General features: G+C 34.0%; 1 protein-coding gene across 2 annotated transcripts in view; it reads left to right on the top strand.

Annotated features, from left to right (window-relative positions):
* The window catches only part of SPDYA (speedy/RINGO cell cycle regulator family member A), a 28,070-nt gene that overhangs the window by 1,896 nt on the left and 2,131 nt on the right, over positions 1-24,043 (top strand). For both annotated transcript variants that reach the window (XM_027850292.1, XM_027850293.1), the window contains exons 2-5: positions 107-361; positions 1,984-2,042; positions 8,759-8,844; positions 10,992-11,163. In XM_027850292.1, the coding sequence (XP_027706093.1) occupies positions 127-361; positions 1,984-2,042; positions 8,759-8,844; positions 10,992-11,163 (552 nt within the window). In that variant the 5' untranslated portion in view covers positions 107-126. The remainder of the gene's footprint in view (positions 1-106; positions 362-1,983; positions 2,043-8,758; positions 8,845-10,991; positions 11,164-24,043) is intronic.

Here is a 24,043-nt window from a genome sequence, read left to right as displayed (position 1 = left end):
CTGTTTTCTAATATAGTACTGACAATGTTAAGATTCTATAAATGCTAGCTATTTTATGTAGAAATGAAATTCAGGATATTAAATATTTTCTGTTTTATATTTATAGGAATCTTTTCACTACCCAGAATGAGACACAATCAGATCTGTTGTGAGACACCACCAACTGTTACTGTTCATGTAAAATCAGCATCAAGTAGATCTCATCAGCCAAAAAAAGCTATCAATCTTAAGCGTCCTATTTTTAAAGATAGTTGGCAAACATCTGAAAAAAATGCACATAATAGTAACAAGTCTAAACGTTCCAAAGGACCATGTCTAGTTATACAGCGTCAAGAAATGACTGCTTTCTTTAAATTATTTGGTAGGTTAAAGCATTTTAATAATTGTATAAGAATGCACTGAATCCAGAAACACTATAGGTTCTCACCAATGACATCCATGGTCTAAAGAGATTGGATTAGTAATCCATGTAGGAAAAATCAAGTGGATGTTGAACATGTATAGACCAGATCATGACACTGAATTGGCTAGGAAGCCCATTGGATAGGCAGTACAGATGGTCAATGAGCTGGACCTTGAATTAAATAGGAGGAGGTCAAGCTGGTATTCATTTAGGAAATTAGGCAGTGCTTCTAATAATTCCAAGCTGTTCCCTATTGCAAAAGCCTGTCTCTTTATTTTAACATAAAAAAAAGTGGAATATTTTTTGTATTATATAGTTAACTCTGTAATTTTGAAGATGTAGGCTACTGTAGAAAATTGTGAAAGCTATAGAAACAAGAAAGTAGGCACGTGGGTATTTGCTGATATCTTCTCAGTCACCTATTAAAATATCATCCTTGATCTTTTTCATTATTTGGGGATTTTTTTATATATTTGAGTAACTTTAAAAAATAAAGCCATGTTTGGTCTTTTCCTTTATTTTGGAATATTTTTTGTATCTTGGATTTGTTGAGATCTGGAAAAATGATCTCTGAGTGCCTTTGAAATTGTCATCTTTAGCACAGAATGGTGTGTATACTTGATCAGGTGAAACTACTATCTATCTTTTTAAGTGCCACAACTTCTTCAAATAGCCCATCAGGTAATGAAGTGATAAGTTCAATTATAGTGGTTCTACTATCATTTATGATGAGAATAGATCACACCAAGATACTGACAGGATCCATTTCACATATATTTGGTCTTCTTGTTTCATCTTTAAATGCTTAGGATAATCTAGCTTAGTTGGGTCTCATGCCAACCTTTCTGCTACCTTGTTTTCAATTCCTCTTTTTTGTTGCTTTTGTGAAGCAATATGCTTATAATTATGATAATCATTCATAATATTTTGCTTATTCATAATGGTTTGGTTCAAGTTTGATATAGAAAATTGCTTTGTTGCAGTTTTGTTCTGATTCATTAGTTTTAGAAAATACATATTTTAGGTTCTTGTTTAAGGTCAGTTATTAGATTTTTTTAAAGTAGATAATAGTTTAGCAAAAAAAAATGTTTTCTATGCTCTGGGTTCAGCAAACAACAATTTTTTCAGGTTTTCATTCAAAGTTTAGTTCAAGTATCTGACAGAAGAGTGATGCAGTATCTTAGTAGCCAAATAAATAAATTGCAATACATTGAGCACAAATATAGGTAAGTTGATTTACATGCCTTTTAGAAAAGGAGAATTTAGAGTTGCCCAAAGCAAATGTCTTAAAATTCTATTGGCTCCAATAGTGTAATAATTTATAGTCATCTCTTCCTTTACTAGTCTCATCTTACATATACAAGCAAATCAGAGGTTGAAGATAACTGCTGAAAACAACAGGTATTTAGGTAGTTCTTGCAGTAACAATCATCGGTGCCTGAGAGCTAAACGTATGGCGTCTCTGTTTTGGTCATTCTTATTTAGTTCCGTAACAAATATTTATAACTCATTAGGTAGAAATTAATTCCTCAAGAAGAGTTTATTTTAAAAAGAAAAGTAATAGTAATCTATTGTTGCAGATGATGACTTAATTCAAGATTTCTTATGGATGGATTGCTGCTGTAAAATTGCTGATAAGGTAAAGCATGTCATGATTAGCAAGTGACATTTAACATTGATTTCTAACTACATCTTAAGAATTTTAATTAAAACCGGTGTGATCAATCAGATCTAAGAAAAGAGATGTGCTTTTACTGCTTCATGATTTCAGTTTTTGTGAATTTCTTGGGGTGAGAACATTAAAATCTAGATCTATGATCCTCATTCTGGATCAATTCTATTTGTGTTTTCAGGATTGTAAGATGTTGGTTGAATATGATGAGAGAGAGGTCTTATAGGTCTTAGATCTGTTTTTTTGTAAATAAATAGTATTAATCATTTAAAATTATAACAATTATCATGGGAGAAAGCACTGTAGTATTTAGATTAATTCAACCTAGATATTCTGCTATGTACTTTAATATTTTTTAGGAAATTCAGGTAAAAAGAGTTCCAGGGGTAATTTTGAAAATGGGTTCTTTTGAGAGGTCTTATTTTGGATCTCAAGTATAGCTTTTTGTGTAGAATGAGGTTGGTTCATGCCATATGGTATGCTAGGGAAAAGATGATCCTACACAAACAGCAAAGGCACTCCTGAGTAGCTCTGATTACAGTACTAAATATCTGATTACAGCACTCAATTTTATGTAGGTAGGCACAGAAGAACCACCGTGCCATATTTTATCATAAAGTGGCAGCTATAGAAAAGGAAAAGATTGTTGGCTGACCAACATGTCCAAAACAGAATTCATCAAACTATTATCTTCCTACTGAAGTCCAAATCTCTAACTTAACTATTTTTGTCAAGAGTACCCATTAGTCACTAAAATTGTAACCAATTCTTCATTCCTCCCCACCTCTGATATCTGATTAGTTGCTTAATCTTATCAGTTCTGCCTCCACTACATCTGTTCCATCTGTGCTCTTTTTTTCTACTCACATGGCTACTGACCTAGTTCATGCATAAGACATTCTAGCTCTCACCTCCATACCTTTGTATAGATTGTTTTCCATATATTTTGGATGCTTTTCCTACTTACCTCTTCCTTTTGGAATTCCTGGGACCCTTCAAGGCTTAGTTAAAGTGACACCTATTTCATGATACCTTTCCTAATCTCTTCACTTTGTGTTTTTGTCATAGAACTCTCTTCTCTCCCACAATAAAAAAAAAATTACTTTGTTGTTGGTGTATATTTATTTGTTTATCCCTGGTCAGAGATAAGCTTGAAGATGATAAAGGAGCATTTCAGTTGTATCAGTGTTTAAATGCTTTAATTGAATTGAATTGAATTGAATTGAGTTAGATGTCTAATAATTACTTGTTTTAGTATAACAGCATTATTTCAAGATTAATACGAAGGGCTGTGTTGGACTTGAGCACAATCTCAGGCAAAATTTTAATTTGAGGTAATGTGCAGTACAGCAGATGAAGCTGTTGAACAGCAGATGGCAGTGTTTACAAATTAACAGAACAGACTTTTAATATCTCTTGTAGATTTAGAACCAGAAGGGACTTTGGAGATCCAATGTACCTATTTTACAGATCAGGAGTTACTTTTTCAGCCTTTTGGTAAAGATCAAGTGAGGCCTAAAGGGGCAGAGTGACTGTGCAAGGTCTTAAAGCTAGTACATAGCATTCAAACCTAGGTCCTTTGACTCTAGGTGGGTTCTCTCTATTGCTATTTACTAAGCTAGAAATTAAAATGTCTTATTATTATTAAAATAATTTTGACTTTCTGTATCCCCTGAACAGGTCTCAGGAACCCTCAGGGGTTCACAGACTATACTTTGAGAACTGCTGCTATAGCCATAGGGAGACTGAACTCAGACCTGTGTCCAGTGAAGAAAATAAAACTAGGTAAAGGCACTGGACTTGGAGTCAGACAGCCTAAGTTCAATCTCAGGTCACTACTTACTAGCTGTGTAAACTTGAACAAATCATTTAACTTTTTTGAGACTTAGTTTCCTCATCTGTAAAATTGAGAGGGTTGGACTATGTAATTTCTAAGGATCCTTCCATGTCTAAATCCCATCATTCTGTATTTCCAGCATTTATAAATAGGAAAACTAATGCACAAGAGTAACTTGCCTGATGTCAGAGAGAAAGTACCAGTACCAGGGCTAAGGTCTCTTAATACCTAGACTTGTGTTCTTTCCATTAAAAACAAACTTTTTTTGAAAATAATTATATAAAAATGATAGTTTCTAAGTGGACTGATTTCTAGTGGAATAGCAGTTGTAAGCTAAAAGGGAACTTAGAGAGTTTACTTAAATAAAGGGATTTAGTCAAGCTTTTACAGCTAGTTAGCTGAAAATGCAGGACCAGAACATAGGTTTCTAAACTGCTACACATCTCAGTGTTGTTCCTATTAAAACACTGGTGAAAAGGTTATACATGGCTAAAAACTATGTTAGAGTCTAATATTCTCTATAGAGAATATGTAAATATGTAAATATTCCATTATAATTTCAGGATCACCAAATTATATTGTAGCAGAATGTGGTTATGATGACTGTTTCCTATAAAACACAGTGTTGTTTTTTTTGGACCTCAAGAGAAACAAATGATTCCCAGACTATTATGTAGTACATTTTTAGGGAGAAGAAAGAGCTCTTTGTTTTTCCCTAAAGGGGGTACTCAGCCATTTTTCATGAAGTAAAAGGATTCCCTAAAAGGTGGAATGTCAGGTGATGGTGGAAGTACTGGTGGGGAGAAAAGAAAAGAATTATGAGCTGCTTCTACTCCCACCTTTACTGAAGACCTCCTTTAAGCTACAGGGAGGTAGTATTAACAGGATTTTTACTGAGCCAGTCTCTAACCTGAGAATGCTCATAGCCACACAAAGCAGGCCTTTGATTCACTCAAAGTCCAGTGATTGTGAACACTGTCAAAGTTTTGATTGATCAGTTCAAGCTGCATTCCTGAATCAGAAAGGCAGCTCTTGAGAAAACTAAATTATTAGTATATTCATTACACATATATCGATTAATATAAAAACCATAATTCCACAGTAGCCACCATAATATATAGTTGAAAGTATACTATAGTTGGAGTCAAAGACCTGGGTTTGAATGTTGAATTAGCATTTACTTCCCATGTAACTTAGGGCAAATCAGTTCAATTCTTTGGGCCTACGTGGCCTTACCTGTAAAATGATGGAATGCAACTTTGATGCTGTGTCCTGGGGGTAATATGGAGGTGGCCATATTGCTATCTGTTGGCGTTTGTTTGCATCTAGTTGATCTGGGTAAGATGATCAGAAAATGCCATTGTAAAGTCAGGGAGTGGTTGAGCTTTTTGAGGACAGAGAGTAAGTTTTAAACTTCTTTGCTTAGTAAATGTTGGATTACTACTTAAGTGATCAGAATAGGGTGGGAAGGGATTATGTAAGGAGGGCTCCCAGGAAGAGGTAAATTTTGAGCTGCCTTGAAATACAGGTGTTAGATTGGGAAGATAGATTAGAGGTAGTGGGAGGAACAACATCAAAAAGGGCACATTGCGTTTAAGTAGGGGACAGTGAGCAAACTGGCCTTAGCTGAAACAAGGAAGATTGATGAAAAGTGAGTTTGAAGAAGTAGTAGTAGAAATAGCTGATGGAAAACTTCGAATACTAAACTACTTAGATTTGCTATAAAATCTTAAGATTTCAAATAAAATTCAATTCAGCAAACATTAAATGTCTACCATGAACTAGGCACTGAAGATATAAAGACAAAAGAGAACTTAGATCTTAAGCTAGTTCCATTTTCAACCTAAAAGCTTAATCTTTTTTACGATATTCCTCTCAAATAGTCAACAACTATTTGAACATTGAAAGTGTCTGCTCATTTTCTAAGTAGCTCATCATACTTATAGACAGCTTTGATTATTACATAATTATATTCCTGATATTGAGCCAGTCTATATCCCCATAATTTTCATCCACCAGTCCTAGTTTTGCCTTCTGGAGTCATATGGAGTAAGTTCAGGTTCTCTTCTAGATAAAAGAATTTCAAATGTTTCAAGAAAGTTATCTTCTCTCCCCAAGTTATTTCTTTTCCAAGTTAAATTTTCCTAATCCCTTGAAGTTTTTTTCATATGACAGGTTCAAAAGGACTATAACTTATCTAAGTCTGGATGTTAGATTATTTAAAAAAAATTTTTTTGTTTTGAATTTTACAAATGTTAAGTATTCCATATACAAAGAACAGAAAAAGAGGCTTGCATGGGAAACTACAAATCTCTATTTACATATAGCTTAGGTTAAAAATTAAGTTTCAAAGTTAGCTGGCCTCTCTCTCTCTCACACACACACACACACACACCCCTTCTGTTCTGTTTTCTTGTTTTTTCAATGTTTTAGTGACCTCTTTTTTTTCTTTTCTACTTTTTATTGAATCACTATTGCTAGTCTTTCTCTCTTCCCCATTCCCACCAATTAAAAAAGAAAAACCAACAAAAACCCTTGTAATAAATAAGCTTAATCAAGCAAAACAGATCCATACATTGATTATGTTTAAAGCATGTTTCCACCACACGTAGATCAGTTTTCTATTAGGAAGAAGATAGCATATTCTTTTACTAGTCTTTTGACATTATGGCTGGTTGTTGAACTTACCAGAATTCCTAAGTCTTTCAAAGTTGTTATTCTTTACAATATTGTAGTTATATAAAATTTTCTCCTTCTGCTTACTTCATTTTGCATCGAGTCATGCAAGTCATACTAGATTTCTCTGAATCAATCACTTTTTATTTCTTTCAGTGCAATATTCCATTATATTCATATGTTATAATTTGTTCAGCCATCTCCCAGTTGATGGGTGCCTCCTTGATATCCAATTCTTTGCTATAACAAATTACTGCTATAAATATTTTTGTGTTTAGACTGGGTGACTAGGAGGATGGTGATGTCTTCAGCAGTAATAAGAGTAAGTAATAAGAAAAGTAGCAAAAGGGGAGGGTTTAGGGTAAAGGTAATAGGTTCAGTTTTTGACATGTTGAGTTTAAGATGTCCTCAGGAGATCCATTTTGAGATTTCTTATTGGCAGTTAGAGATGCACAACTGAAGGACAAGAGAGACAGGACTAGATAAGTCTATCTGGATATCATCACCATGGAGATGATAATTGAATCTATAAGAGCTGATGATATTAGCTTATGAAATAGTAGAGAGGGAGAAGAGAAAGGGGACCAGGATAGAGCCTTGGGGAACACCAGTAATTTGTGGGCATTACTTGCATGAAGGTCCAACAAAGGATACTGAGGAATAGTCAGACCTGTAGGAGAATTAAGAGTAGTGTCACAAAAACCAAAGCCTGGAAGATGTCAAGAAGAATGAGGATTGAGAAAAGATCATTAGATTTGTCACTTAAGAGATCATTAAACTTTGGAAAGAACTGTTTCAGTTGAATAATGAGGTCACTTGCAATCCCTTTTATTCAGGAGTGATTTCGTTTCCATTATACATTAATTTATTACCTGAGTTCAACTTAAATCACTGCAAAGATACATCAAAATAAAATTCTATATGAAAAAATCTAAGCTTGGGATTCACTACTCACTTATGGTCTTTAGATTCTTTCTAGACAGTGCTCCACTTGTTAACCTCATTTATTTCTCTGGCTCAATCAAGGGGGTGATGCTTTCCTTTAGTATAAGTTTTCTATTATCCTCAGTGCCCTCTGATTATTTAATCTTGATCTAGCCTAAATCATTCTTGGCAAGTCTATAAGGTGCTTAGCAAGGAATAATAATTCTAGGTTACCATTAATGTTTTAATATTGTACTGTGATACCAGTATGATATCATACTAAATATACTATACGATGCTTTTGTAGTATAAGACAGAGATATTCTTCACATCCACCTAAATATAAAATTTTATATTATACTAATATTTGATGTTATCTCATTTAAAGCCAACAATTTTTTAAATGAGTTGGCTACATAGTTTTTAAGAGGTCTGTTTTGTCAGCATACACAAATATTATGATAATATTATATTATAATAATGTTTTTCAATTTAAGAGCCTATTCTTATCATAATTTTATGGTTCCCTTACTAGGCCTATGCCACAAAAAAAAGAAAAGAATCTATCTATTTAAAAGTATTTGTAGCACCTTTTTTTGTAGTAGGAAAGAATTGGAAACCGAGGGTGTGTCTATCAGTTGAGAAATGGCTGAACAATTGGGGAATATGAATATGTTAATTCAGAATACTATTGCCCCATGAGAAATAACAAAAGGGATAGGTTCAGAAAAACCTGGGAAGACTTGTGTGAACTTAGGCAGAGTGAAATGAGCAGAGGTCAGAACAATTTATATAAGAATACTATAAAGACAAACTTCAGAGATCTTAAGTCTTTCAGATCATTGCAATGACCAATCATGATTTCATGGGGCTAATAGACGATGTTCTTCATGATACTAATAGAAAATTCCTAATAGAAAAGTGATCAATTTAAAATTCAGAATGAGACATATGTTTGTGGTCATAGACAGTGTGTACTTTTTTTTCTGCTTGACTATGCAAATTTGTTTTAAGGATTTTATTTTTTTTTTTTTTTAAAGTGAGATGGGAGGGAGAGAATGTTAATTTAAAAATAAAATGTAAAGAAAGAAATATTTTTTCCCAAGAATATATAAAGTTTAAAATTTTGTATTAATATTTTAGGGCCTTAAATCATCAAAAAAAATTTTAAGATGTTAAACATTTTAAATAAATTTTACTTTGAAAATAAAGCATTAATATTAAAATTTTAACCCTTTTCTTCTAGTATCTTCTGGCTATGACCTTTGTTTACTTCAGGAGGGCTAAGTTTAGTATAAGCGAGCATACCAGAATAAATTTCTTTATTGCTCTGTAAGTATATTTTCTTTCATCTAGTTGTATAAGAGAATTTTTTCTGTATAAAGTTCTTTCTTCGGTATGAAGTAACAACTTAAAGCAAACTTTATTTAAAGTCATTGCCTTTGGTTTAAGAGATATTCTTATGTAAAAGTTTGTTTTTTACTTTGGAAAAGGATGTTTTTATGTCCTTTTCCCAGACTTTATTTTGCACTATGGCTAACCTTTATTTTTCTTCATAGACCAAAATACTAATTTAGTGGTATTAATACTTGCATTTCTTCAGTGCTTTGTACTTTTTAAAAGCTGCTTCCGTTCAATTACTTAATTTTATTTTATAGGGCTGCAAATTTTTTAAAAATATTTTTCCAAGATGAGTATTTAATTTCAAATTGCCAGTTTGTGTGTCATCAGAATACTTATTGTTCTAAAATATTTCAGTTGTAGATGTCCATTGTGAAAATTCATTCACAGAACAAGAAAATATTCATTCCTCACTGCCTTTTAGTACACATGGCTTAGTATAAAACAGTGATTTATGACATGAGAATACTTTTGTTTCTGAGCTCTTCCACTGAATTTAGTCATTTTACCTCAATTTTCTAATCTGTTAAATGATAATAGCTCAGTTCTTAAGTCTTTATGGGTCAGACTTCTGTCATGTAGCAGGAAAGAATATACAAAGTGTCCCAAGAGCATTAGTGCAGTTGTTTTTTTTTAACACTAGCTTTTTCTATGTACTTTGTACTTGAATGCAGTGCTGCTATTCAGGACCATTACTTGTAAGCACAATTTCCAGTTTATAGGAGAACCGGTGATATTTAAAAAGTTTATAGTTGTGTCACCCTGGGCAAGTCACTTAACCCCATTGCCTAGCAAAAACAAAACAAAAAAGTTTAAACACATAACTATGAAATGGATAAAATAAGTTGAATGCTATGCAGTCTATCAGCAGCAAAAGAGTAATTCTTAAGGCAAATGCAAATCTGAATCAGCCATTAAAGAAAGGCATGTATTCCATCCCTTAATATGGAATAAATATACATTTCCAAATGCAGAGAGGAAAATGGAAGTTACACTACATATTTCCATTGGAGGAATCAATGACCATATTTTATATAATTATGAATTTGAATAATACAAATTTAAATACATCCAATCACTTCACAGAAACCATTATTCACACTGATTGGTACCTAGCTGTGGGTTGGCTACAGTTCTTTGTACTTTATATAATGACAATTAGAAGACATGGACCTTACTCTCAAGATTTTAAACTAAAGGAAAGCACATACATGTGTAACATAATTTATCAAATGCTTGTATTTACGAAGAATTTTATGCTCATGTATATATAAACATGTTTATAGTTATTTTGAAAAGAAGTATGATATAGTAGAAATAGTCCTTATCTTGAATTGAAGATCTGGGTTCAAATCCTATCCTATCCCTAGCTGTGTGATCATGAGCCAGTCACCTCATGTCTCTGAACCTCAGTTTCCTCATATGTGAAATGGACAGAATAATACTTCACAAGGTTGTGGAAAAGGTGCTTTTTAAACTATAAAATGCAATATAAACGTGAAGTATTTGTTTAAAAAAATTATTTACAGTAACTCACATTTCTGTTAAGTTTTAGAGTTTTCAGAATACCTTACACATATTATTTAATTTGGTCCTCATAACAGCTCTGTGAGGTAAGTAGTATAAATATTATTATTCCCATTTTACATATAAAGAAACTAACACTCAGAGAGGTTGTGATTGTCCACAGGTTTACCTAGTCAGTGGTAGAGCTGGAACTCCAACCCAGGCCTAATAGTCTTTCCACTACAATATGAAGGTAGCATCCCCTTTAGAGTCCTGGTGTGAGAATACACTGGTCATTTATATTATTGGCTTTTTCTTTTTTAGTCGATTGAGAGGTATTTAAGACGATCACTGTGCTAGATGGGGTAGAAAACACCAAATAAATGAGAGACTACATATAACTACAGAATTTGACCCACAATGGAATAAAATGGATTCATATTGGTGCTTTATAATGGAGTTTTAATATTCTGTATATTTATTTAATATAACATTAAGTGAAGGTAGGGATAAGATTAGATATTCTGTTTCATGATATTATGACAATATATTATTGTATTACATTTTTATAGGTATCTGGCTAATACAGTTGAAGAAGATGAAGAAGAATCAAAGTATGAAATTTTTCCATGGGCTTTGGGAAAAAACTGGAGGAAATTGTTTCCTAATTTCTTAAAGTTAAGGGATCAGCTTTGGGATAGGATTGACTATAGGGCTATTGTAAGCAGACGGTGCTGTGAAGAGGTAAGGACTTTTTAAAATAAAAATTTACATGTAACATATTAAATTTATGCATTTTCATTTTTGTATTTCCTTCATAAAATGATTATACTTCATATAAGAATAGGCTGTTAGCTTTAGCTATTACAATTTATACAGCTTGTATTTAAAAAGGTACTGTTTTTATATTTGATATTTTAATCTTAAAAATGGACAGTTTTTGGTTTCCTACATGACATGCTCCTGTAAACAGTATAGGATCATGTTAGAGCTTGAAGGGAGCTCCTGAGAGTTCATCTAGTCCAATTCTTTTTTTAATTTTTTTTTACTTTTTCCCAGATTTAAAAAGCACCAAACATGGGGGAAATGTACCACATGATATTGCCATTGACCATATATTTGCTTGAGAATGATGACATTGACATGGGATAGTAATTTTTATTAAATAAAATATTTGTGATATTTCAAAGATGCAGACACTCTCAGTATGAAATACAAATTGAATTGTCTGAAGTTTGGTTAGACACTGAAGAAACAAACTAGTTTTTTCTCCTACAGGATGTGACCACAGGTACTATAACATTAGCTATTAGTGAAATAAAATAATCAACACTGAAAACTAAAAGAAATTCTTAAGGTTTTTCCCCTCCCTTTGCATTCCTAAAACAAACTTTGGGTACACCCAAGTAATCTATTCAACTCAAACCTGTGAAAAATATCCTTGCAGAGTAATCTAGGTTGATGCATTTGTATAATCTAGCATCAAAAGCCTACTGAAGTTAATTGGCCAAAGAAACTGATCCAAAATATCAGTTGAGAGTTAAAGGGAACAGGTTTCTCAAAAGTCCCACAAGAAAACCAAACAAACAAAACTCAACAAAGAGAAACATCAAAGAGAAGATAAATAATAAAACACATGTACACCTACACAAGAAAATAAAAATTAACTGTAATAAAAAATTAGCAAGAAGATTATTGTATTATAAAGCAATTGAAACTGCTGAAGTATGAGAAGAAACAAAAATAGAAAAAGAAACCATGTAGATATCCTGAGAGATGTACTCAAAAGGATAAATGACACATTGAAAAAAATTACACAAAAATTGACCATGCTAAGAAAATCCCAAGAACAAATAATAGAAGAGCTTGAAAAAAGAAATAGTCACCTAATGAACTTAAGCAAAAATTTTTAAAAGAATGAAAAAAATAACCAACATGGAAAAGAGAATAGGAAAAAAAATGTTTAATCCATAGCAGCAATGTGTACAGCAAAATAGCACAGAATGCAGAACATCTCAAAAAATCACCAAATTATTAATATTATTGGAAAATGTAAAACTGCGTAATAGATCTAGAAACAATATCTTGATGTAGCAATCCCAGAATTACTTACATCCCCCTAAAACCTAGAAAAAAGAATTTGGGTAATGTATTTGAGGAAATCCTTAAAGCAAATTTCCAAGAATTGCTGCATATACACACACACCTCCCCAACAACCAGGAATTTTTCAGATCAAAAACGTGAAACAGAGGTGCTCACTTCCGAGGGAATGACTATGCAAATTATGGCATGTGAATGTAATGGAATATGGTACCATAAGAAATGACAAAATTTTTCAGTTTCAGAGTAAACTGGAAAAATGATTTATATAAACTAGTTCACAGGTATGAAGAACTAAGATAGCGTTTATGTAATGAAAATATTATATTAAAAAAAAAAGTGACCCTGGGCAAGTCACTTAACCCCAATTGCCTGAAAAAAAAAAAGTAAAAGTAAAAAAAAAAACACAACTACTTTGAAACTCTGACCAGTTCACAGACAAACCAAGACACTGAAGATGAAGCATGATACCTACCTCCTGCCAGAGAAGTGAGAGACTTAAAATAGAGAATGAGAGATATTTTGGAGCCTAATCAATGTGAGAATTTTTTATTTAAATATGCATTTTTGTTACAAGTTTTTTATTTTTCATTTGTGGGAGAAAGTGGAAGAAAGAGAGTATAAATGCTTATTAATTAGAAAAAAATTAAATGTGGGGAGGAAAAACATCACACCACAAATAGAAACCACAGAACCTTGAAAATGAAGAACCCAAGATTGAATATTCTTAGCTACGTGGTAGTTAAATTTTAAGTGCTATAAAAGCAAGGAAACCATATAATAAGCTTCCAGAAGAAAGGAAGAAATCAGGGCAGCTAGGTGGTGCAGTGGATAGAGCATTGGCCCTGGAGTCAGGACGACCTGAGTTCAAATCTGGCCTCAGACACATAACACTTACTAGCAGTGTGACCCTGGGCAAGTCACTTAACCCCATTGCTTAGCAAAGCAAACAAACAAAATGAAAGGAAGAAGTCACTAAACCAAGTAACAATAAATAGAATGAACTCAAGAACAAGGGAGGATCATAGAAATTGGAATATAAATTAATTGGTCAGGAAAAACAGTGATTTGATCTTATTAGTTTTTATTAGGTAAATTTAAATAATTTGGGGGATTCAGTATTTTTGTTAGTTTGCAGTTAGTCTGGACAAAAGCTCTGTTCAATCCTTCTTTCATCTAAAACATTATTTTCAGTTCCTATGTATTTCTGTTTTGTTTTTTTTGTTTTTTAGGCAATTGGGGTTAAGTGACTTGCCCAGGGTCACACAGCTACTAAGTGTCAAGTGTTTCGTCTGGGGTCGAATTTGAACTCAGGTCCTCCTGACTTCAGGGCTGGTGCCCTATCCACTGCGCCACCTAGCTGCCCCTCAGTTCCTATATATTTCTAAAAGATAATGTGGCATGGTAGATAGAAAGAAGACCTTGAAGTCAAGAAGAGATGAATTCATATTTTGCCTAACACTAGTTTTGTGATCATTTAAAAAATCACTTAACCTTTACATATTTCCAGACAACTCTTTGAAGCTATAAATTACTGATGTGCATCTATAGGGAAAGTTCCTCACATAGATAAAATCATAGTTCCTACACCAAAAAGAAAAAAAAAATGTGACATGCTAAATGGATTTTTTTTCCTGAACCAATTAAGTAGAATTAAGATTCACCTTATTTCTAGTAAGAACAGAAAGAATTTTATAGAAACTTATCTTGGGGAGATGACAGTATGTTGAAATCTATCTGTAGTATTTTTGCTTTTAAAATATTTTGCAACATAGAATCTCATAGTTGGAAAAACTTCAGTGGTAATTTAGTCTATTTCATACCTAAACAGAAGGCCTCTCTGTAACATCCCTAACAAGTGGTCATACTTAAAAGACTTCTAGTGATAAGAGAACTCAAACTTTTTTTTTTAAAGATAAATAGGAATGGAATCCTTACAGATAATAAGCTGATGAATTTGAACTTTTTTTTAGGAGGCAATTAGGAGAATTTGGAATGTAGAATACTTCAATCTGGAATCCAAGATCCATCATGCAAAATAGAAGTAGATAAGTAGATAGAATATCAAAGCACACATAGAGTTGCTCATTAATAAATAAATTCATTAATAGCAATATTAGTAGTTTGTAATTTAGATAGTATCAATAACTACTTAGCCATATACTTGTTCTTTAAAGATGAACTAATATATTGAGTTCCCATTACTGAAGGTCTTTAAGTATGACTACTTGTTGGAAATGTCTATAAGACTCCTGTCCAGGTATGGGATAGAATAGATGACCACTGAGGTTCCTTCCAGTTTTGAGATTCTACAATTCTATGTTACAAGGTGTTTTAAGTGGAAATATTTCAGATTTCAGTGTTCCTCAGTTTCCTTAAAAATAACTTTCTGTAATATTTTTTCTGTCTATATCCCTATTTCTTAGCTGTTCAAAATATCTACGATAATTTTTTCTTTATATCCCCAGTAATTAGATTCCTATCCTCATTCCCTGTGGTTCAGAATCACTAAGTAGAAATCTTTTTTTTTTTTGCTACTGTCCCCTCCTCTCTCAATCCTGTCCATCTCAGCTTTACCCTTCAACACTTCTATCCTCATCTGACTTCCCATTGTATATTCTGAAACTGTCGTGCTATTATTAACAAACTTTCCTTCTAAATAGACCACTTTCAGGGGCTGCTAGGTGGCGCAGTGGATAAAGCACAGGCCCTGAAGTCAGGAGGACCTGAATTCAAATCTGGCCTCAGACCAAACACTTGACCCTTACTAGCTGTGTGACCTTGGGCAAGTCACTTAACCCCTTAATTGCCTTTAAAAACAAACAAAACAAACAAAAAAAACTAAATAGACCTCTTTCTCTAATACTTTTATGTTTCTTGCATTCATGGGAAACTGACTGAAACATCATGATAGTCCCAAATCACATTCAGGGCTGTGAAGGAATGCTTGTCACTCTTAACTGCAAATCTCAAGAGATCAGTCACTTTTCAAACCCCTAATTACTTTACATACTTATGGTCATGAAATTTGTCCTCCTGGTTCTTCTTAATTCATTCTCCATCTATTCATACAAGTGTTCCTAAGTTTCTCTGAATTTGTCATACTCATCATTTCTTATAGTGCAATAATATTCCATTGCATTCACACTTTTATTAAGCTATCTTATGGAGGGGTATCTATTTTGTTCCCAGTTCTTTGCTGTAACAAAAAGTGCAGCTATATTTGGTCATATAGGTCCTTTCCCTTCTTTAATTTCTTGGTTATATAGGCTTAATAGTGATATCACTAGATAAATGGCTATGTACAGTTCAGTGCCTTTTTAGCAATTCTAATTTGCATTACAGAATCATATAGGAGTAAAGATATTCCTATTAATGATTCAAAAACCAATAGTCCATTAATGTGCCTATCCTCCCTGTTTATATATTCTTAATATGCTTTTAAGCAACATATCCTCATAGAGAGCAGTGCTTCATGTACTATTAGAGTTGTGTGGCTAGAATAGTTAGCTATTCCCATTGCTATATCTAGTGAAGCCACCAGGTGGTACTCTTAAGCTTTAACTACCAGTTCAAGCTACTGTGCATGTACAGTCAATCCCCAACCTTTGTGGGGGTAACATTCCTAGAAAACGGTGCACAGGTCAAAAATGGGAAGGTTGATACATCTAAACTGTGCCAAATAGGAGTTTAGGTTCTTGCAACCATCAAAAACTGTAATCTTTTGCTACAGATTGCTAGAAATACACTTTTCTGCATACAGTTCTTTATAACAAAACATTAATTCTGATAATATACAATTTTACTAACATAGTAACCATGAAATAACCCATAAAATGCAATACACAAAATCAAATTGGTAACATGCAAAACATTTTTTCTCACTAGTAATTCCCTAAAATTTTGTGACCTTTTGTGCTAACATCTCAAGAAAAGAAACATTGATTTCAGACAATATCCACTTTTTATAATACTGTACTATAAATACTGTACAGCAAATAAAATTCTTAAAACTAAAATATTTTTTACCCTGAATCTTACTTTCCACTGTGTCAGATGGCAGTGTGAGGGCATTGTGCAGTATAATCTACTGCTGTGAACCTCTCTACTTTGGCCACCCTCTAAAAATGATGGGAGAGGTTGCTAGGCCTTTAGTTGCTGCTATGGGAAGATGATGAGACTGGTGAGGTTTCAACATCACCTTAGAGTCCAAAGGACTAGTCTTTGAGGGCATAATTGCAACATAAAACTTGAGTTTTAAAGGCTAATAGTACATGGAGAGCTCTTCATAACAGCAGGGTGAATAAGACCAGTGAAATGCATAGTAGGATACCAGGCATTCCACTGACTTGTGTGTATCATGTCTCTCATTTTTTTCTCTACTCTCCATAGCCTCAAATGTTTATGGTTGCCAACTCGAAAGTGAAAATGGGGTTACTAATAAAGTCATGCAAATGCTTGAATTCATGAAAGTTAAATGTGCAGATGTTGAGGATTGACTGTACTAGCAAGACCTAGCAGACCTTAGTCACTTTCTCCATGTGCAGGTATTACTAACTTTCCAAAGTCTCTGTATTTTCCTACTTCCTCCTCCCTCCTTCTCTCACCTCCCCACATAGTAGAGTCTAAAGTCCAGGAAAAAAGATATTCCCATGATGATTCATAAACTCACTTAGCTCTTTGGCAGACTGTTTTGCAGTCTTTTTGTTCTAGTCTCCTCAATTTGAATCAAAAATTCATTTATTTGGCATTTAAATTAGATTGCATTTACTTTTCATGTTTCAAAGAATCAAACATAGCTTGTTTTTAAAATCCCTAAAGTGGCAGAGCCCTCATTGCATCTACCAAGGTTTGAATTTTGAATTAAATAATGAAAAGAATACTGAATTTGGAGTCAAAGGATCCAAGTTTAAATCCTGACTTTGTTACTACCTATATGACCTTGGAAAAGCCACCTGACCTCTCTGAACCTCAGTTTCCTCATCTGTAAAATAAAGGGGTTAGATCAGATAAGTTCTAAGGTTCCATGCAGCTTTAAATCTTTAATCCTATGATCTAGTATTTTAGAAATGGATCCAGAGTACAAAATGAAGTAAGCAGAACCAGGAAAACATTATACACAGTAACAGCAATATTATATGATGAAGAACTGTGAATGACTTGGTTATTCTCAGCAATACAATGATTCAAGACGATCCCAAAGGACTCAAGATGAAAAATGCTATCCGCCTCCAGAGAAAGAACTGATGTCTGAATACAGACTGAAACCTATTTCCTTCCTTCCTGTCTTTCATTCTCTCTCTCCTTTCTTTCTTTCTCTCTGCTTTCTTGCACAAAATGACTAATGTGGAAATGTTTTACATGATTGCACATATATAACCTATATCAAATTGCTTACTGTTTCATGAAGGAGGAAGGGATAGAGGGAGGGATAGAATTTGGAACTAAAAACTTGAAGAAAAAACAATGAATGTCAAAAATTGTTTTTATGTGTAACTGGGGGGAAAATAAAATATTACTTTAAAAAAATGGATCCAAAGGCTTTTTTTAATGGAAGTGCTATCAGCATCCCAGTTTCAAAGTTACATGGGAGAAAGGAGGAAAGGGAATTCTCATCATATTCCAGCTCTTTCTGTTTCCTTGTGTGTCCAGTAGTGAATGGTCTGCACCTCTTGTCTAGCAGCTCAGGTACAGTACCTTCTCACCATCTTCTCTTGTTATTGCCACCAGTCATGCCAAAAAGAACAAAATTTGCCAAGTGCATTCTGACAGCTCAAACCCCAGGAAAATGAAGGAGAATCCTCTTTGAGAGAGGTATAGAATCCTGAATTTATAAAAGCCCTGCTAGAGCTCAAAACTTTCTGCTGACAATTGTCTTTTATGATATTCAAGGACTTCTGTGATGCCTACAGATATGAAAATACAAGGGAAAAAATAACTACCTGCTAGAAGAGAGGCTCCTTCCAACATTGGTTATTTTCTAGCTATTTTCAAGCTCTTTTTTCATCCCTTTTTGGAGAGAAGGAATTTATCACAAGGGGCATGGTACAGTAGAGATGTCAGAGAGCTAGTCCATTTAATATCTAGATGACCTTGTGCAAATTATTTTACTTAACTGGGTCTAAATTCCCTCATATGTAAAATAAAAGAGTTAGAGTAGATGATTTCTAAGGTCCCTATCAGCTCTTAAATCTGTGAAAATATGAACTGTTGTTGAATGTAATGGGACTTCATGTTCTTTTACACCATAGTTCCAGTTGCTTTGAATACATATATGTATTTATGTTATAAAATAGAATTTAAGTTCTGACTCCTATATGCAGTATCATTTTGTTTCTCATTGCTTTGTAGCAAACTTCATTTTTCCACCCTAGTTAGCCTGGTTATTATACAGCTTGCATTTTTGCTCTTTACTTCCTGCATATCAATCATTTTGAATTTATTTATTTTTGTTTGCATTATTGTATTTTAACTATTTTCTTGGCATACTAGGTTGCTTTGAGTTCTAATTCTGTCTTTAAAGTGTAAAGGTCAGGATTGACTGATTTAGGTCAAAATATCCCATTCCACTTAACGTAAGTGCTAAAATGTTGCTTGTGATACTTTAAATCAGCTGAGAATAAGTCATTCAATCATAGACTTTAAGTGCAAAAAAAGTCCTTGATCAGTTGGAGTGGCTTGTATAGGAAGCATATTTGGATTAGTTGAAAAAACTAACTCCCTGTAGGGCCTGTATAAAATCAGGGAGCTAGTTCAGAACCTGGTATATTTGAGCAAGCAGAGGAGAGGGCATTCCTGCTAAACCTGTAAGAAGGAATTGACTTGGGGGCAGGGAGAAAAAAGAGAAGCAGAGCCCTGGATTTCAGTCCTTCTCCTACCTGCCTTTGACCAGAGGAAGATCTTGTGACCTTCAAAGGTACTTAAGACTTCCTATCTTCTATTAGCATCATAGCAGTGTCTCTGGAACAATTAACAACTAACTACAGTATTTAGATTAGGAGCCAAGGATAGACTAGACACAGAGGCATAGCTCTACAAATAACTCAGAAGAACATTATACATATCTGAGGGAAACTTCTTGAAGACTCCAGCAAAAGGACTTCTAGGAGCTGTGCCCACTTTGTTACATGTGCTCTCCAAGCTTGAGCCTACTTTCCCTTAGACTGTATTTGTGGGTCATTGTATTACAGACTTTTTTGGGGGGGGGGATGTTTTATACTAACTATATTATCTTAATAAATATACTTTTCTAAAAGATGATTGGGATTCATGCACTACAGCATTAGAAAAATGTCCCCCACCCTCAAACTCCCTAAGGCTAACCTTAGACTCTGATTCAACACATCAGTGGGAGTGTGGAGTCACCCTAGTGCATGCAACACATAAGGTTCTCCAGTTTCTATGGTTGATTCCAACTTGTCATGATCAAAAATTTAATGAGGTTGCTTAATGTTATATTATTTCTTAATGATTAATTAGAGTGTGATCTTAAGAACTAGAACAATGTTTTACACTTATTTGTGTCATGTTTGAATTTTAACAGAAGAATAAACTGAGGCAGATCTCCACACAAGATAGCATTTATTAACAGGGGCATGCTACCTTTCAATAAATGGGTCAGTGGCTTGCTTCCATTAATGCCAAAGACCCCAAGCAAGAGGACGGTTCCCCTTACATAGGATTTCAGCAAGTATAGAACAAAGAACAGAACAGGGTAGATGACATCATGGAATTAAGGGCAACATGATTGGTTGGAAGTTTGGTAATGGGGACTAGTAATGCCCCCCCTTCTTTTCTCAGGAGACTAAGAAGTGCTTATTGTTTAAGTCTAGGTGGTCAGATAGCAGCCCAGACTTTTTGGACGACAAACCAGACATCCTTGAAGGATAGCTTGGTGGAGTAAAGATATTAGGAAGATATCAGACCTGACTCCCTTTCTGTTCACACACATGTCCCAAAGTTAGCAAAATTCCTTGAAGCAAGAATAGATAAGACTTTTAAATTTAATCTACTACAGGTCAGCTGAACTCTGAACTAAGTTCAGAGACAAAGAACCATGACTTAAGCACTTACAGGACAAAAGCAGTTACCAGACAAACTCAATTGCTTATAAATAGGATCAATAAGAAAATTACACAGGATCAGTTTTAATCTTCTCATTTACAGTTACCACATCACCTATCACAGTGGTGTCAAACTCAAATAGAAATGGATCCCTGTAGGCCACATATTAACTTAGAAAACCACAAATTAACATTATGTTGTATTGTATTTTAATTTGTTTTGTTAAATATTTCCCAATTATATTTTAATTTGGTTAGGACTTCACTCTGGGAATTTGACACCTGTGACCTAAAGTATTGCTTTGCACATGGGAGGTGATCATTAAGTATTTGGTTTCTCTTGCTCTTACTAGAATGCTATGCTTTATGAAAACTTTACGTGAAAACCTTTTACAATTTATTATATGCTTAATAGCCATAAAGAAAGAGAAATGATCAAATAAACATGTAGAGTAAAACCCTTAGCATTTAACAAAGTAGAATTACTATCTATATGCTCCACAGAGGTCATCAATAAAAGGAATGGATTCATATGCACCAAATTATTTACAATACTTTTTGTGGTTGCAAAGAACTAGATACAAAATAAATGCCCAGTGATTAGGAAATAGATAAATTGCAGTATGTGAATGTAATAAAATATTATTGTGCTTTTAAAAATAACAAAAGTGATTGATACAAAGAAGCATAGAAAGATTTATATAAGCTGATGCAAAGTGAAATAAGGAGATCCAGGAAAACAGGACACACAATGACCTCAACAGTGTAATTAGGAGAAGGATATCAGAAACAACTAAAACAGAATGTTGCAAAATTATAAACACCAAACTTAGATCCAAAGAAGAGATATGAGAAGATACCACCACCTTCCTTCATCCACTCCTTCACAGGGGTGGGAGAGTCCACTGATGTGGAACATTGCCTATAATGTCCGTTTTAATTTTTTTCTGAATTTATTTTTCTCTTTTGAAAAAATTCTTTTTTGTTATGAAAGATTGCTCTCTGAGAGGGATATAGGGGAAATGTCATTATAAAAACAAATTATAAAAATCTATGTTTTCACTTTAAATAAGGGGTTTTTTTGGTGAAAATTCACCTCTCCTTCCCAACTCCTCCACCCACCCCACTCACTGCCTGTCCCCCTTCCTTATTGAGAAAGGAAAACAAAACCCATTACAAACATATATAGTCAAGCAAAAAAAAAAAATTCCTGAATTGGCCGTGTTCCATACCTCCTCCCCCCCGCCCCCAAAAATGTCTTGATCGGTACTTTTGGGGTCTATCTATCAAGAGGTGGATAACATGGGGTTTTTTTAAATTTATTTTTGTTTTTTGGAGGCAATCAGGATTGAGTGACTTACATGGGGTCACACAGCTAGTAAGTGTTAGATATGAACTGAGGTCCTCCTGACTTCAGGGCTGCTGCTCTATTCACTGCACCACCTAGCCGCCCCAGACATGTTTTTATCAGTCTTTGTTTAATCATGGTTGGTTATTGTATTTGTAAGTATTTCAAAGCTGTTTGTTATTGGATTATTGCTGTAATTGTATAAACTGTTCTCCTGGTTCTGTTTACTTGACTATGCATCAGTTCATAAGAATCTTCCCAGGTTTCTCTGAAACTATCCCTTTATCATTTCTTATAGCACAATAACATTCCATCATGTTCATATACCATAACTCGTTCAGCCATTCCCCAACTGATGAACATCCCATCAGTTCTTTGCCGCCATACGAACAGCAACTATAAATGCTTTTGTACATAGGGGTTCTTTTCATCTTTCTTTGCTCTCTAGTAATGGTACTGCTGGTTCAAAGATTGTATATAATTTAATAGCTTTTAGGGCAGAGTTACAAACTGGCTAGCTGGACCAAATCACAGCTCTACCAACAGTGCATTAACACACCTGTTTTCCAACAGTCCCTCCAATATTTGTCATTTTCCTTTTGTCAACTTTGCCAATTGGTGGGTATGAGGTAAGACCTCAAAGTTATTTTAATTTGCATTCTCAATGAATTGGAGCATTTTTTCATATGGCTATTGATAGCATGAATTTCTTTTTCTGAAAATTGCCCATCCATATCCTTTGATCATTTATCAATTGGAAAATGGCTTTTATTCTTATAAATTTGAATCAGCTCCTATAGATCTTAGAAATGAGATCTTTATCAGACAACCTTGCTGTAGCAATGTTTTTCCATTTACCTTTCTCTTCTAATTTTAGCTGCATTGGTTTTGTTTGGGCAAAACTTTTTAATTTTATGTAATCAAAATTGCCCATTTTACTCCTGTGAACCTCTCTTTTTGTTTAGTCATGAACTTATCCTCTGGCTATAGGTCTAACAGGTAATTTATTCTATCCTCCTCTAATTGATTTCATCCCTTATGTCTAAGTTATATAGGTAGTTGGAACTTACCTTGTTATATGGTGTGAATGTTGGTCTGTACCTAATTTCTTCTATTCTGTTTTCCAGTTTTCCCAAGAGTTTTTGTTAAATAATGACTTATTGCCTAATAGCTGGGATCCAGACTACTGCGCTCATCTGCGTCCATAGACTATGTGTTTAGTCTGTTCCACTGACTTACCTCACTATTTCTTAACCAGTACCAAATTTTTTTGATGATTGCTACTTTGTTGTGGAATTTGAGATCTGGTTTAGGCCCCTTTCCTACTTTTTTCATTATTTCCTTTGAGATAATTAACTTTTTGTTTTTCCAAATGAATTTTGTTTGTTTTCTAGCTCTATAAAGTAATCCTTTGGTAGCTTGATTGGGATGGCATGGAATAAGTAAACTGATCTAGGCAGTAATGTTATTTTTATTACGTTGTCTTGGCCCACCTATAGACCTTAGTTGTCAATACGTATACAGTTCTGATTCTGCTAATCTTACTTTGTATCATTTCCCATAGGTGTTTACGTTTACATACATTCTTCATATTTATCCAACCCATTTCAGTAAGCATTTTTATTAAGTACCTAATATGTTCCAAGCATTATGCTATGCATAAAAGGGAAACAGGCTTTACCTTCAAGTGTATGGAATTCTGTTGGGAAATGATATGTATAGATGGGCAAAAGCAAAGTATTTTGAGAAGAGAAAGCACATCAGTTAGTTTAAGCGGTGTTGGAAAAGCTTAACCTTGCAGGGAAGGGAAAATCCTTGGAGGCCAAAGTAAAGTGGGAGGGGTATTTCAGGCATGGGAGATAGTTTGGGGTGAAAATAGGCAAGAGTTGAGGAGACAGCTAGTATGTCTTTTGGGCTAGAATTGGGGATTGTGGAGGGCTTTGAAACCCAGGATGACTTTGTGTTTTTCCTAAAATGAATAAGGAGCCACTAAATATTTTCAAGCCTAGGAATGTCCTATCCCTTAGGAAGATTTTTTTTTTGTTCATCTGTGTGGAGAATGGAGTGGAGTGCCTTAATTTTCTATTAACATGTCATTTTTAAACCATTCTT

This window comes from Vombatus ursinus, unplaced genomic scaffold (assembly GCF_900497805.2).
Source record: "Vombatus ursinus unplaced genomic scaffold, bare-nosed wombat genome assembly UNPS02009062.1, whole genome shotgun sequence".
Lineage (NCBI taxonomy): Eukaryota > Metazoa > Chordata > Mammalia > Diprotodontia > Vombatidae > Vombatus > Vombatus ursinus.
The sequence above is the reverse complement of the archived record's forward strand: the minus strand, read 5'-3'. Positions and strand labels throughout refer to the sequence as shown.